Raw genomic sequence first — 15,130 nt, 5'->3', positions numbered from 1 at the left:
TCCAAATCATCATCCTTCGTTGCTTTTCTTCACCCGCCAGCGCCACTAGAGGTACCTGCGGGGAACACGGGAATGGATTCTCCATCAACTGGCAGGCCCTGCGCCATATCCTCCACCCGAGTATCATCATCTTCGGACGCCCCTCCGTGTCTGGCTTAGGCAGCCACATCATTTTCTTTAGGAAGAATGGGGCACAGTCCCGTCGGAACAGCCTGGACTCCGAGGTTGACTCCTCAGAGAGCCATTTAGCTACATATTGCAGCTGGCTTGCTATGTAGTAAATTTCCTAGTTTGGCAGTTTTATACCCCCTTTCTAAGTCCTGCCCTGATTCTTCAGTTTGTATAGTACGTGTAATTTGATCGTGTTTGACATCGCTCCGCCATACTTCCTATTCATGGCCACTCATAGTGCAAGGGATTTGAATGAACTCGGCACCGTCTTGTGTGTGATAGATCATAGAGTATTTTCTTGGAGCGTAAGGCGGTAATGGAATGCCCAATGGTTGCTGCAGAGAGGATCTTTTGCCGTTAATGTTGTGGGTCTGCTCATTATAATGTGTTTGTATTACAGGCCCTGGATCTCTGACCCCAGTTGCTTCAGTGAGCATTGATGAAGAAGAGGAGTCGTATCCCATTGTCACTGGGGACTATATCAAAAGCGAAGGTGTAGACAATCCTGGCGGTGAGTAAACTATGGTACACAATGGCCCTGTTTAATTTGAACATGTGCCTACATTTCTTTGTAAGTGCCACCTGCATTGTCGTCCTAATGATTATCATGACAACTGTGCTCTCCCCAGTCCCATCCAATAGTATGCCTATCATCGGTGCGAGTTTGCAAACGCGAGGCCCTGGATGTAGGTTCTGTCTTGTTCATCTTCATTTTGATCTGCTTAAACCATCGTGATCAAGGATTGGTATTGTCAGTCCTAAAATATATTGCCCTACAAATAGGTCCTGACTTTTGCCATTTCTTTCGGCTCATACTCTCCCCTTCCGCCCACCTGCTGTGAGAGTCGTTTCCACAAATCCTAACCTTGTGCCACTATCGTCTTATCTAGGGTTATCTGACATATAGGGGGAACATCTAACGTGAAACTGTTCCTATGTTGCTAACTTCCTGGATCAGTTTCCCATACCACTATACCTAGAAAAATGTTCTCATTCCTTTAATTTAGCATCCGCGTTTTAGCAGCTGAAAGTGCCCATTGCAGTTGCAATATGAATTTTTTATTCCCATATTGTAGAACCAAGAGAAGCAATATACACACGACCGTTGAATGCATAACATTCTGGGTGGTCGCTCCTAGATGGCATTTACCTACGTCATGTGAAGTGTTTGCCATCAGCCAATGTGCATTTTAGGAGGGATTGTCAGAATCAGCACTGGGTAGCGCAGACTGAGCAGTAAGGCTTAAACTTGGGAGATGTTGGTGTAAAGGTACTACAGTTAACAACTATGAGGAATCTGAGGGCATCCTCCCATCTACTCCCCTTCGATCTTCCACTCAGGTGCCCAGGGAAAGGCCATTGGTTTTTTGATCCGGACCCTAGGGGTGGATATGCGAGTGAGGATCACCTGGGAGTAGGGACCTCAGGGAGTGGCAAGAGGACACACACACACACACACACACCTATTAAGAGTTAGGCATGTTCAAGTGATTGACGGGCCACAGGTGCTTAAAAGGAGGGCCCCGCAACATGGAGGGGAGAACCTGACTGGGGAGAAGGCAACAGCGGCGACGAGCAGGCTGGAGCGGGACCGGCAGAGAGGACGCTGTGTATTGCCAGGGGAATGGCCTGTGACCCGAGTGGGCCGTGAAAGGACCAGAGCAATTCACTGAGCTGTGTGTTCCCAGTTGGAGCTGGGGAACATGGAAACCTAACCGTCGTGGGATGCTGCCAGAAGGTTTCCCGAGAGAGAGCGCTGCTCGCTGGAGCTCCTGACGCGTAACCCGGGAGGAAAGAGAAAGACGGAGAGCAGACAGAAGATGCCCGGACGAGCAGGCAAGCCTGAGGGAGTGTGAGAAAGGGAACATTCGTACCGGGGCACTACAAGGGCAGAAATTGGACATTTAAAGTTAACGTTCAAACAATCATATGAGAATGGGGTTTGGAACCTGAGTGCAAGAACATTGAATAGTGAATAAGTGGGCAGGTATTTTGGGAAATACAACGGTGCATATTGAATACCTAACTAAAGAGAAGATATGGAAATATTGTGAAATCACCACACATGTGGAAAGCGAATGATATGCTATGGTGAAAGTAGTAAAACCTGCTAAAACACATTGATGAACAAAGTGAAAGCCTGTTATGAATACTTAAGAACTAAGTGAAAAGCAAGTGTGAAGGACACGTTGCTGAACTTGAATAGACACAGTGACAGCAAGTTGGTGGAAGAGGATATACACCACAGAATAAAGGGAATACACATTGTGGCTTAGTTGTGGCAAAGCCAAGAGACTGAGAAAGAGAATAATACTAGTAACATTTATAACTGGCACATGTTCACAGTGAGGGGCTTGTGCTGAAGAAAGGTTTGACAAAGGGTCTAAAATACAAATTATATCAAGGGGACTGATAAAGAAAAGTGGCATTAAGTGGTGACATATGCTACAGGTTTTCAGAGAAGATATCCAAGTTAAGGACCAATGATACAGGGTCTTCAGTTGCGCTACCTGTAATTGGCGAACCACTGCGCTTAGACCGAGTTACCCGCTCTCATATTTTGGAGCGAGCCAAAGAAAACCAAGAGCATCCCAAGTGTCGAGGGTTATCGGTTGCTTGACCTGTGATGGGTGGAATGCATGGTCTGACGACTGTGCCCAGACAGAGTAGCCACATGTGGGATAGAGCCAAGAGAAGCCAAAAGACAAAGGCTGTGTGGTGTAAGCGCTGAAGTGAAAGAAAGCATCTGTGCTGGCTGATACAGAATCTAAAGGATTATAATGTGAAGCTGAAAGCATTGTGGAAAGTCAAGCGACTTGAACTGTATTGAACTTGGGGAAGGGGAACCCTGAGATATCCTGGAACGGTTTGAACCTGGGGAAGGGGAAGTTGAAACCAGCCGAGAGCTGGAAAAAGCTCAGAACTTTATTTTGAACACTGTTTCTTTTGGTGCTGACATCCCTACACATTGTATATCTTTTGTTGTGAGGGCAAGTATAGGTTTTGGCCACAGACAGACTTTTAAGTTCAACTTATTGACACTGACTGCTCTTAGTTTTTTAGGTAGAGAAATCCCACATTAGCAGTGGGCAAGTTAGGCCTTGCTCCATCCTGACATATAAAGTACTCTTGGTAAGAAAAGTAAATCTGTTGTTTGTGTCTTGCTTCGTGATGCCTTCACACAACACATTGGGATTGGCAAATATTAGAGGTCCACACAGATGTAAGAAAATATATAAAGTATTAGGCCAAACACATGCAAGTAGAAGTCAATTATACTGTATAAACTACACACTTAATTATAGAAACATTTCCATATTCAATAGGTAACCCTAAAGAGGGACTACACAACCCTTTGCAAGTACAGAGTTTCAATTCACTTTGCAAAGCCCAGACACTATGCATTCAAATAAAAACCATGTACTGTACAGAATAAGTTATTGCTTCAGAAGCTTAAAAAAGGCCTTCCCATGTGACATACTGTTATAGTTCAAGTAACAGTGTTACAATGGAATATTTTGCAGACAAATACCCTGGTATAGGGGTGCAGGAAGCAACACGGGTTGGCTAAAGCCCACATATAGTTTTTCGAGAGTGAACACCCAGTTTAAGTAGAAAATTGGTTTCCCAAAAGGATGAGGCTAACTCTCAATTCCAGCTCAATGAGGGGTCCCCAGCAAAGCATTCCCGACTAGGACTCCACCGGTCAGGGTATGCATAGTTATTGAGATGGGATGGCGGCCCACCACCCAAAGAACTAAGTAAACTCTCCCCAAGAACCCTGCTTCCTGAATATACCACCCCCAGGTAAGTAGGGGTCACTGATGCCAAGTACTTATGCCTTTTGGTTGGGGGCCGCGGCTGCTGAGGTCGATTTTCTGTGTCTTTTATTTGATCGTCTGATGAAGGCACATTTTCATAGGTCAAACAGCTGGGCTGAACAGACTTAGTTGGAGGACTAGTCCCATGGCAAGGACTCTGCAAGGCACAGTGGATTGAGGGGATGACCTGGGTCAGGCAGGCACAGACATTGCAGATGGCGGATCCACTCAGTCTCCAGATGCCCTCGGACACCACACACACACACACACACACACACACACACCTTTGCTGGAAAGCATCTGCTGCTCGCAGTGAGCTCTTTGTGTCACAAGGAGAGATCTGCTTGGTGATTCGCTTGTGTGTGAGAAACTGTCTGGTGCACTGATCATACCCTAAAGAAGGTCCAAAGGTTCGCCGCTGGCTTTGGCATTGCTTGGTCTCTTGGCAACAGTTCTCCAGCTCCCTTCTACATTGTCTTCATTCTTTGGACTATTAGTTAAAAGTGGGTGGTCGCCAGACTGGTTCCCCCAGATAAGGTAATTCGCCAGCCCACGGGTGGGTAGGACTTGTACCATTCAAACAGTGAGTGGCCGTCCAATCAGGGACTGCCAGCTGCCCCACATCTGCAGAGAAACCGACATTCCGTGGCTGGAATGTGGATTGGTACCAGGCCGTATATCTCCGGGTTCCAATCCCAAAAAGCAATACTGGACATCCATGGCTGGATCCTGTGAAATGATATTTCTTGCAGCAAGATGGCACAAAGACAGGTCTTACGCCATGGTGAGCAGCTGGCACTGAGAAGGCTGCTGAATGGCAGTGCACTGGGATGAACATGTAAAGCATGGTTCGTTACTGCCAGCTTGTGCTTGCTCCTCTTACGTGAAACAAGACTGTCTGTTACTCACCACTCCGAAGTAGGCCCAAGATGTGGATGAGTGAACTTGGAGATGATGGTTGTACAAGAATCGATATTCAGCCTTGCGTCCCAGCTCCCCTGAGTACAAGACTCAGGCTTCCTCAAAGAGGGGCTCTTTTCTACAATGTACCTCTCCGCTGTTTCGATTGGGACAGACAGAGGTGTCAATTGAATAAAAGAGTGGGGAGAACACACACCGCCAATACCAATGCTGCAAAGGAATACAAAGATATTATACAGTGTTGAAAATAAACCAAGTAATCAGAACAGCAGTATATTACAGGAAAATACCTAGGTAAGTATTGGAGTGGCGCTTCCCCGGGGTGAATCTACAAAAATATGAATAAGCACAATGAATGGGAATAATTCTAAAGAGACTTCCTAAAGTATCAAACCAATAACAACTAACCTGAATATGGATATTTTGAGGATGGAAAGTAGAGTCCATGAAACAGAAGGCAACGAATGGAGAAAATAACAAACAGGAATGTTAGTATAGGGAAATAGCCCTGAACGGCACGAGGGTCGCACTAGTGCCGGGTTGGTGCAGTATCAGCAAAACATTTATATGCACTTGAAGACAAGTTCACAAGACAGTCACTCAATGTCCCAGAATCCAACAAAAGGCAAAGATCCAAGCAAGGCCGTGGAGAAAATTAATAGCAGGGGTGAAATTGCCAATTACAAGTATGTACCTGAGCACACACGCATCCAGATAAGGCGTTGAAAAGTTCTGGATGGTTGATAGCAAGTCACCTGCGAGGAAGGCAAAGTTGTTCCGCGTCTATTAGCAGCTAGCTGGAATAAAGTACCGCAAGAGACAGCAGGAAGCAGGATCCAATAACGGTCCGGGTCAAAAGCCAGGCGAGCACGACAGGAATAAAGGAGGAGGCAAGCCAATCCAGAAGCCATGCAATGGTCAAAACCAGGTAAGCAGATTAGGAATTCGTGCAGAGAAAACACGAAGGAATAAACAGACGTAACCGCTGTAGCTTGTAACGCTAATTAGCAGCAACAAGCCCCTTGAAAGACGGTGGTTTTAAAGCCGTATGGAGGCGTGTCTTGCCGTACGTCTTCCACATACAGGACGTGTAAGCTGACACGGACTCCGTCCTAGTTTGTACAGGTGCCATGGCAACCTGTATCTGCTCCACAGAAGAGCTTGTAAGGAGTCGTATTCTGCAAGGAAGCCCGAAGTGTAACACTGTCTCCCTGTTACACTTCACTGAAGGTGGCTTGTGCTGGAAAGTAAAACTACTGGTGAGGCAAGTGAGTGAGGCTAATGAGATCGAACACCCCAAAATCAGCCAAGATACCAATCCATGGATAGATATGATGGGGTCTCCATTGAAATCAATGGAGAGAAATTTGCAAGAAGGAAAAATGTGCCTGCGAGTGTCCCAGCCCAGTAGACACTTGCGTGTGAACAAGTTGACTTTGTTAATTGAGTTTTGGGGGCAGCGTGTTTAGATCTAGTGCCTCCTAGTGAAACCCGCTGCTATGTTACACTCCTGGGTATAACGGCTCCGAAGTCTATTTGAAGCTCAGTACAACTCCCAGTAAAATGATGTGCTTTGGGAGCGGCATACATTTATTTGCACAATTAACAGGAACAGACACTTGTATAAAAAGTGATTAAAAAAAACCCTCCTAAAAGCATTGTCCCTGAATCAAAGAAATTGACCCTGTTGCTACACAAACCTCTAAAACTAAAACTAAACCTGGCTGTCAAGCCAGTGCCCGCGTGAAAGCTTTCACGTTCTGTCAGTGTGTGAGCTCCTTTATGTAAACAATTGACTCTACATTTCCTTCCCCTTGGAAACCTAACTCCCTTACATGTGGAAATGTTTTTTCACAGCAGGTCCTGGAGATTCCAAAGCATTTGTGCCGATGGGTATTGACGAAGAAGGGGAAATGTATGCCATTACTATCGTGGACGACGGGAGTTCTGTGGGTGAGTAGACCATGCTCGGCTGCCTAGAATAGCCAACCATCCCACGCAGGGCTTCTGACGACCTCCTTCTACAAGCTAAATAATTCTCCAGTAGATCTGCCACTTTGTGAGATATTGGTTTCTAGACGCTCCGCTCTTCCTCATTTCTCTGAGTCATGTGAGGGTTTTTGTTCGGGTAATTGAGGGGGGTGCTTTCAGTTGTAGCACCCTTCAGAAATGATTGGCAATATCTGAAATTGTAGTGTGCTTTTGAAAATGTGAGACTAGATCTTAGGGTGAGGGCTTTCTTTCTTGTGAAGAATACGATATCCATAAAAATTGTTATTGTTACAAATTCCTGCAAGACTCTTTTGAACATCACATATATTCTGCTGGGTTGGAGCATCCAACATGTGTTCTAGCTCATGCAAGAACATGTTTTGGATTCACTTGTTTGTCCCTCCTCAGAAGAGGCTTGCAGTGGTGCATGGCTCTTGGGGTTTGTATGTGCATCTTCCAGTGTGTAGGTGTCAGAGCTTTAGAGAGAGAGAGAGAGAGAGAGTCTGTGTGTGTGTGTCTGTGTGTCGGTGTGTCTCAATAAGGATGTTGGCCTTGCTGCAGATGTGTAGTGTCCCGAGGGTATATGTATATGTGTGTGCCAGAGAATGTGTGTAGGTAGGCTTGCTGTGGGGATACTTCTTGGTGTGTCAGCACTCGTGAGGGCCAGCGGTTGGTGTGATTTGGGCTAAGAAAAAGTTGAATTTCATTTACGATATTAAGGACAGCAGGCAAAGGCAACACTTCAGTTCATAGAGGCTGCTGTCGCAGTTAGAATGGCCTGCACTCTGTTAGAGGGCTCTGATGCCGAGGTCAGGGACGAGTTCCCGCAGTGGTTCAGAGCAGAGGCTGAACAAAACTGGGGAGAGGGTGGATCAAGGTAGATCTCAATAGGTTACGGGTGATGTTGGAATGTTTTGTGGCTTTTTGTGGCTACCTAAAGGAGTTTGTGTCAGTTTGTACGGTGGGCAGCCAATCGCAGCGCTGTCGCTGGACCCTATGTAGGGGGGGCTCCTTTATTTTTTGTGGGAAGACCTTATGTTTGCTGGCGACGAGGGCAGCAAATAGTTTGATCAGGGCCAGGAAGATTGGCTCGCCGTTGTCTATGATGTCAAGGGCATGATGATTTAGACAATGGCCATCTCTGTGCTATATCTTGAGTGGAAGCTGGACACGCTATCCTGTTATGGTTTGTGTTTGGCAATCTTTTCATCCATTTGGAAAGAGGAGGTTTTCTCCGTCTTTTCCATGAAAGGTAGGTGAGTTTTGGCTTTGTTTCCATGCCATCCCTAGACAATGACCAAATGTACTGCTAAATCAGACCTTCAAGCAGTGCCCGGAGGAAGATGAGGTACAGTAGCTCACCTCTGCTCCAGCACATGGGTTTCTTTTTAATTGTGCCCCGACTCACCCAGTACTCATGACTCATTCTGGGTCAGTGCTTTCTGGCACTCTTGAATAGCATCATTAGATTGAACTCTTAAACCTGGCCCCGCCCTTTCCCTTGCCATCCCAGATGGGTACACTATCCACAGATAAGACCGCTGTCAACGCTAAGGAGAATCTCTCATTCAGGAGAATTCAAGGGGACCTGGGTCAGAGCTCTGACTACTTTCTGCTCAAACTCAAGCTCTTACCCAGCTGCACCATTGCCTTCCACATTATCTACCACCTTCCAGGACCCAGCGCTGACTTCCATGAAGCCCTAATCCACTCACTCTCAGACAACCTAAAAAGCTCATCCAAAGTCATCCTCCTGGGGGATTTTAACCTCGCCCTCAATGACCCCAAGGACTCCCACGCCACTGCTGTTACACCATTTCAACGATGGTTATTTATACGAAAAAGAGGTTGTGCGGAACCTTACTACAAGGGACATTCAAGATGGCCACGAATCTCAATTACGAGCGTAGTAACAGTCTAGTTGCTGCACGCTCTCGACAGATGCGATCGGCGGATCACGTGACTCATTTAAGGACCGAAGAACTTCTATTCTGAGTGTCGCTTCTGCGTTGTGTGACGCTTCGTAAGTTCGTCTTTAGGAATTGTCTACTGCCTTTGGTGTGTTAGTTATGTCTGCCCTAATTCCTCTTTTCCAGCTGTTTTCTATTCTTAGCAAGCCTCCACAGCCCCCTTTTCCAGCTGTTCTCCCGATTCAATATTCTCCGACTCGCATTCTCCTTCCCGATCATTATCCTTCGTGCAAGCTACTTACCAGTATTGGGAATTCCGTCATTCGCGAGAAAGTAAATTCCGTTCTGAATCCGACATCTAGCGTCCTCTCTCCTTCCCGCTATTGACACTCTCTCTCTTACTAGAAACCTCCCACTCCTGCTCTACCAAGATTGCAGACCTGCTACCAAGTCCAGTTGGCCCTGACGACTTAGTCCTTACCAAGTTTGTTTATGAGTTGTCAGTAAGTGCTAGTCCACTTCCTAGTCCTTTTTCCTTTGAATTTCCTCTCATTCTCTGTTACTTACCTGTCCATTTCTTATTCTGTAGGACTCGTAGCATCTTCCTCCTGTGATCCTCCACCCGGAGAAGTCCCATCGTTCCAGAAGTCATCCTCCGACACCGTCCAGGGTTTTTTCCCCCAGAGGGTTTTCCTGGGGTTCGTGCTTCTCCCTCACTGATGTTTTCTTCTCGGTGAAGGGGAGGGGCAGGATCTTCCAGGAGATTCTTACATTCTGCGGTTGCTACTCCAGAGACTGCTGTCAGGTCAGGTTAGTGACTACTAACCTTGCACTACTGCTAATAGAAACATTAGATTGAACTCTAGAACCAGCCCACCTGCCTCTCCATGCTCTCACCACCCTAGCATCTTAATCAGAAATTCTAGATTAAGAGTCCGACTGTGGGCCAAAAAACCCCAACTGTACACCTACAGTAGTATTAAACACTTGCACACTGACCAGAACCTTGCCAATTCGGCCACTGATTCAGACAAGCCAGACCAGATCCTTTTGCATGACCAACCCATACCACCAGAAAAAATTCACCAAAAAGACAAACTTATTAAAGCAGCCTTGGTGAATGCTAGGTCTCTCCCTGCCCATGCCCTCGACATCGCTGACTTTATAACTCACGAAAAGCTCGATCTCCTTGCAGTCACGGAAACCTGGCTTAATGCTGCCTCCGGTCCATCGCTGGCCCTCGCTATACCTAATGATTATGCCATTATTAGATGCCACAGATACACCACTCAGACGAAGGGTGGTGGACTCGCCCTCATATTCAGAAATACCTTTGACATTAAAGTCATCCAGGATGCTCAAATCCCTTCTGCTGAATCCCTGTCCATTAAACTTCCTCTATCACCTAACCACACGGCAACAATGCACCTTATTTACCGACCACCATTACCATTTCTTCTTTTATAGAGGACATTGCATCACTCATAACCACAGACACCAAACCCAATTCACAAACCATCCTACTTGGGGATTTTAATCTTGGTTTTAACAACCCTAAGAACACTAATGCCCATGACCTAGACAACACCTTATCTGATTTGGGTCACACGCACATTATTCATGAGCCCAATCATATCAAGGGCAGAACACTGGACTGGCTCACTCACCTCAATTGCTCTATTGATCTCCTATCCAATGACCCATGCATTTGGTCCGATCATCATAAAATAACCTTTTCTATCAAAGCCAACACACCCGCCCGGCTCCTATCATCGCCCCAGCCACCAGCACAAGAAATAAGAAAGACATTACACCTGACAAACTCCTACCCATATTACTCCCCATCCTGAACAATATTGACTCAGATACTGACCCTACAGTTTTAGTGGATATTTACAACCAGGCTATTCTCAAAGCACTGAACACCATCGCCCCCCTAAAATTGCAGAAACCTAAACCACAGCGTCACCTTAACACTTGGTTCACACCGCAGTTAAGAGAATTACGCAAAACTAAGAGAACCGCTGAGGCACACTGGAGACAGTACCCCACAGCATCCAATAAGTCTGAGCTTACCTTAGCTTCCACTAGCTACAAAGAAGCCATCCTTCTTGCTAAAAAAGACACCTATAATAAAAGGATTACACAAGCAGAATCCAACACAAAAGAACTTTTTAAGATTCTGAAAGAATTAGAATCCCCTATTGCCCCTATTGACAAATGTGTTACTGACGCACTATGGTGTAGTAATATTCAGGAGGCCTTATTAGATAAAATAGCTCGCCTACAATCTAAAATCAATGCAAAAAAATCCCTGCTACTAGCTGACCCTGACTACAAACAATTACCGAACAAATCACCTACCTTTAAGTCAACCTGTAAACCTTTCAGCTTCTCACCCCTCTATCTGGGAAGTAGAAAACATTATCAGGAAACTTAAACCATCAAATTGCCAAGGTGATGCCTGCCCTGCCCCAATCATCAAAGCAGCCGCGCACGATCTGGCACCATTCATTACCAACCTCATCAATGCCTCCTTCAAATCCGGAGCAGTACCTGACAACCTAAAAGACGCGTGGGTCATTCCACTTCTCAAAAAACCCACCCTTGACCCAGCCAACCCGTCTAACTATAGGCTGATAACGACTGTACCTTTCTTATTAAAAATACTGGACAGTGCAGCCTATTTACAAATACAGGCCTACCTAGAATCTAACAATCTCCTAGGACTTAGGCAATCCGGCTTCCGACCGAGACACGGCATGGAAACTGCATTAATAGACCTCACTACCCAGATCCAAATCCTGAAAGACAATGGCAAACGTGCACTCCTCTTACTGCTTGACCTGTCAGCAGCTTTTCATTTGGTCAACCATCAAACACTTTGTCACCACTTGAAAACTGCTGCACACTTTTCAGATGCAGCCACGGCTTGGATCAGTTCCTTCTTGGCGAACAGAACCATGAGGGTCTTCTCTCCCACTGATTCTGCTGAACCCTCACCAGTACCTTGTGGAGTCTCGCAAGGCTCGTGTGTGTCCCCGACGCTTTATAATGTATTCACAAAGCCCCTCTTTGATATCCTTGACTATCTGGGTGTCACGTATACTAATAACGCGGACGACACCCAGATACTCATTCCTATCTCGGGTAACTATGAAGCAGACAGCAAAACCCTTAATGAAATATACTCAGTAATACAAGCATGGATGGCACATCATGGACTTTGTCTCAATGACGAAAAAACTGAGCTGATCATCCTTGGCACTCACGCCAAACTTAAAAATCTCAATTCCGCATTCAGATCTTTCACTATAGATGGTAATCTCATCCCCGTGTCAAATAAAACCAAAACCCTTGGCATCTACATTGATGCCACCTTATCCTTTTCCAAACAAACTAATGCAGTAGCATCATCAGCCGCCTACACCTGCAAGCCGATCACTGCATGTAGACCGTTCATCTCTTCACCAAATTGCATTACTCTTGCTAGAGCATTAGTCCTATCCAAAATAGACTGCTGCAATGCCCTTTACCTAGGCACTAGCCACAAAAATATCAACAAACTACAAGTAATTCAAAATAATGCCAACAGGGCTGCCCTCAACATCCCTAAAAAGGCGCATATCTATGAGACTAGACGCAAGTTACATTGGCTCCCAGTAGAGCACAGAATATCCCTCAAAACTTTGGCCCTCACACACAAAGCCAGGGCCAACCTTGCACCAGCCTACCTCACCAACCAACTTACACCTCACACATCATCAAGACCACTTAGAGCAGCACAAGCTAACACTATGTCCATACCGAGATTCAAACTCCATAACTCGGGTGGAGCTGGCTTCCCTGTACAAGCTTCTAAACTATGGAACACACTCCCCGCGCTTTTAAGGGCAGAACCTTCATTTCACCTTTTCAAACACAACACGAAGCATTGGCTTCACAACACGGACTCCATGACAGCCTAACCTCCTGATCCCAGCACGATTGACTGCTGACGGCACAATGTATTTATCTCTGACTATGTATGTTTGTATTTGCAACCCTAAGTATGTACCTATCTGTAACTGTAATGTAACCCTCGTTTACTGCACCTAATTGTAATTGTAACCAGATCTAACTGACGCGCCCGTATGCCCCCGGGCCTGGCTGCGCTTTATAAATAAATAAATACAAATACAAAATACAAATACTATGTGGTATATCTTTCGGTTTATGAACTTCTTTGTAACATGATTAATATAACAGTAACAACTGCCCTCCATAAAGCTCTCTCCAGGCTTGGGTTCTCCCAATCTATCTCGAGGCCCACCCACTCTAAAGGACGTATGCTAGACTGCGTCGCCCACCACAACTGCACCATAAAGGTCAAAGAAATCTCCCCTATTCCATGGTCTGACCACCATTGCATCAGATTTGACATCACCACATCTAAAAGGCCTCCCAGGCCGGCGATTCCTCTCCCTGCTGCACTCACCAGAAGCTCTCGGCAGCTCACGAAGGAGAACCTCACCCAACATTTCCTGGTGCCCGCATGATTGCCTCCCTTTTCCAATGATCCGGCTGTACTCGCCAATGACTTTAAAAGGATCATCAGCCTGGCTGTTGACACTGTACCTCCACTCACCCTCAAAAAAGCCAAAAAAGTGAAGCATGCCAACGCCGGGTTCTCCCAGGAGCTCTTACAGCTGCGTTCCAAAAAAAGGGCTGCACTCATTGCCTGGAAAAACAACCCTAAGAACACCACTAAAGCAGCCTTCAAGGCCCTGTCCACAGAATATAAATCCGCCATCATTAAGGTTAAAGCGTCATCCTTCAATGCCAGGATATCGGATGCCAAATCAGGGACCAAAGAAATCTTCACCCTCTTTAGAGAGCTGGAGACCCCTGCGCCCCCCTCCCACTCTCCTAAGAGATGAAGCCTGGTATAACAAAATTCAACTGGCCATGATGGATAAATTGGACACTCTGCACTCCAAGATCCTGGCACACCAAAAGGCACTTAACCTTATAGCCACGAGCCATTGCTCCCCCTCTCCAGCAGCTGACATCAGCCAATCCCCCCTGTTTGAATTTAGGGACATGACTGAAACTGAAGTTTCTGCCCTCCTTAGATCCATTAAACCCTCCAATTGTAAAGGGGATGCCTGCCCAGCCCAGCTGATCAAGGACTGTGTCCCCTCCCTTGTCCCCTTCATCACTGCCTTCATTAACGCCTTGTTCCAGTCTGGCCATGTCCCAGCTGGACTTAAGGAAGCTTGGGTTTGTCCGCTCCTCAAGAAACCCTCCCTAGACCCATCGGTCCCAGGGAACTATAGGCCCATTACCACTGTCCCCTTCTTACTAAAAATCTTGGACAAAGCAGCTTACCTGAAAGTACATAAATTCCTCGAGGACAACCACCTTCTTGGTCTTCGGCAGTCGGGCTTCAGTCCACGACATGGGACCAAAATGGCACTTCTTGACCTAAAAAATCAGATGGATCACCTTGGAGATGCAGGCAAACCCACACTACTCCTCCTTCTGGACCTATCAGCTGCTTTCGATCTGGTGGATCATAAGACCCGCTGCCACCATCTCGCCACCACAGCCAACTTCTCCCCCAGTGCCTGTAATTGGATAACTTCATTCCTGCAGGAAAGAGCAATGAAGGTCTTCTCCGACTCCTCCTGTGCCGACCCGAGCATCATCCATTGCGGAGTCCCACAGGGATTTTGCGTTGCCCCAACCCTTTACAATCTCTTCACGAGGCCTCTGTTCAAGATCCTTGACACCCTGGGCATCTCATATACAAACTATGCTGATGACACCCAGGTGCTCATCCCCCTCTCGGGTGATTACCTGTCCGACCTGAACACTCTCAACTCCATCTACTCTACGATCCAATCCTGGATGGCAGAAAACTGGTTATGCCTCAACAGTGAGAAAACCGAGCGTCTGCTGATTGGCTCCCCGTCCACCCTGGGCAAGCTGGACAAGCAATATAACTCCTTCACTGTAGACAACATTTCCATCCCTGTCTCCCAAACGGTCAAGACCTTGGAAGTCTACATGGACCCTAACCTGACCATGAATAGGCAGGTCAATGCCATTGCATCCTCCTCAGCCTATTATTCCAAACTTCTCAATGCAGTGAGACCTTACCTCTCCCAACAGAATTGCCTCACCATCGCCAGCACAATAATTGGCTCAATATTGGACTACTGTAATGCCCTTCTAATAGGAACCTCAGGTAAAAACCTTGCTAAACTACAACTAGTCCAAAACAATGCCCTAAGGGCCGCCACTGGACTATCACGTAGGGACCACATCTCG

General features: G+C 46.4%; 1 protein-coding gene across 2 annotated transcripts in view; it reads left to right on the top strand.

The window, feature by feature from the left end:
* LOC138580079 (zinc finger protein 354C-like) overlaps positions 1-15,130 on the top strand; it is a 153,324-nt gene that overhangs the window by 125,955 nt on the left and 12,239 nt on the right. The window contains exons 6-7 of one of the 2 annotated variants that reach the window (XM_069650340.1): positions 572-682; positions 6,774-6,866. In XM_069650340.1, the coding sequence (XP_069506441.1) occupies positions 572-682; positions 6,774-6,866 (204 nt within the window). Of the gene's footprint in view, positions 1-571; positions 683-6,770; positions 6,867-15,130 lie in introns of both variants that reach the window. The other variant, XM_069650341.1, reaches the window with a different exon arrangement.

Source organism: Ambystoma mexicanum, chromosome 3p (genome assembly GCF_040938575.1).
Source record: "Ambystoma mexicanum isolate Mex_15411 chromosome 3p, UKY_AmexF1_1, whole genome shotgun sequence".
NCBI classification, from domain to species: domain Eukaryota; kingdom Metazoa; phylum Chordata; class Amphibia; order Caudata; family Ambystomatidae; genus Ambystoma; species Ambystoma mexicanum.
Note: the sequence above shows the minus strand (reverse complement) of the source record. Positions and strands in the feature narration are given on the sequence as shown.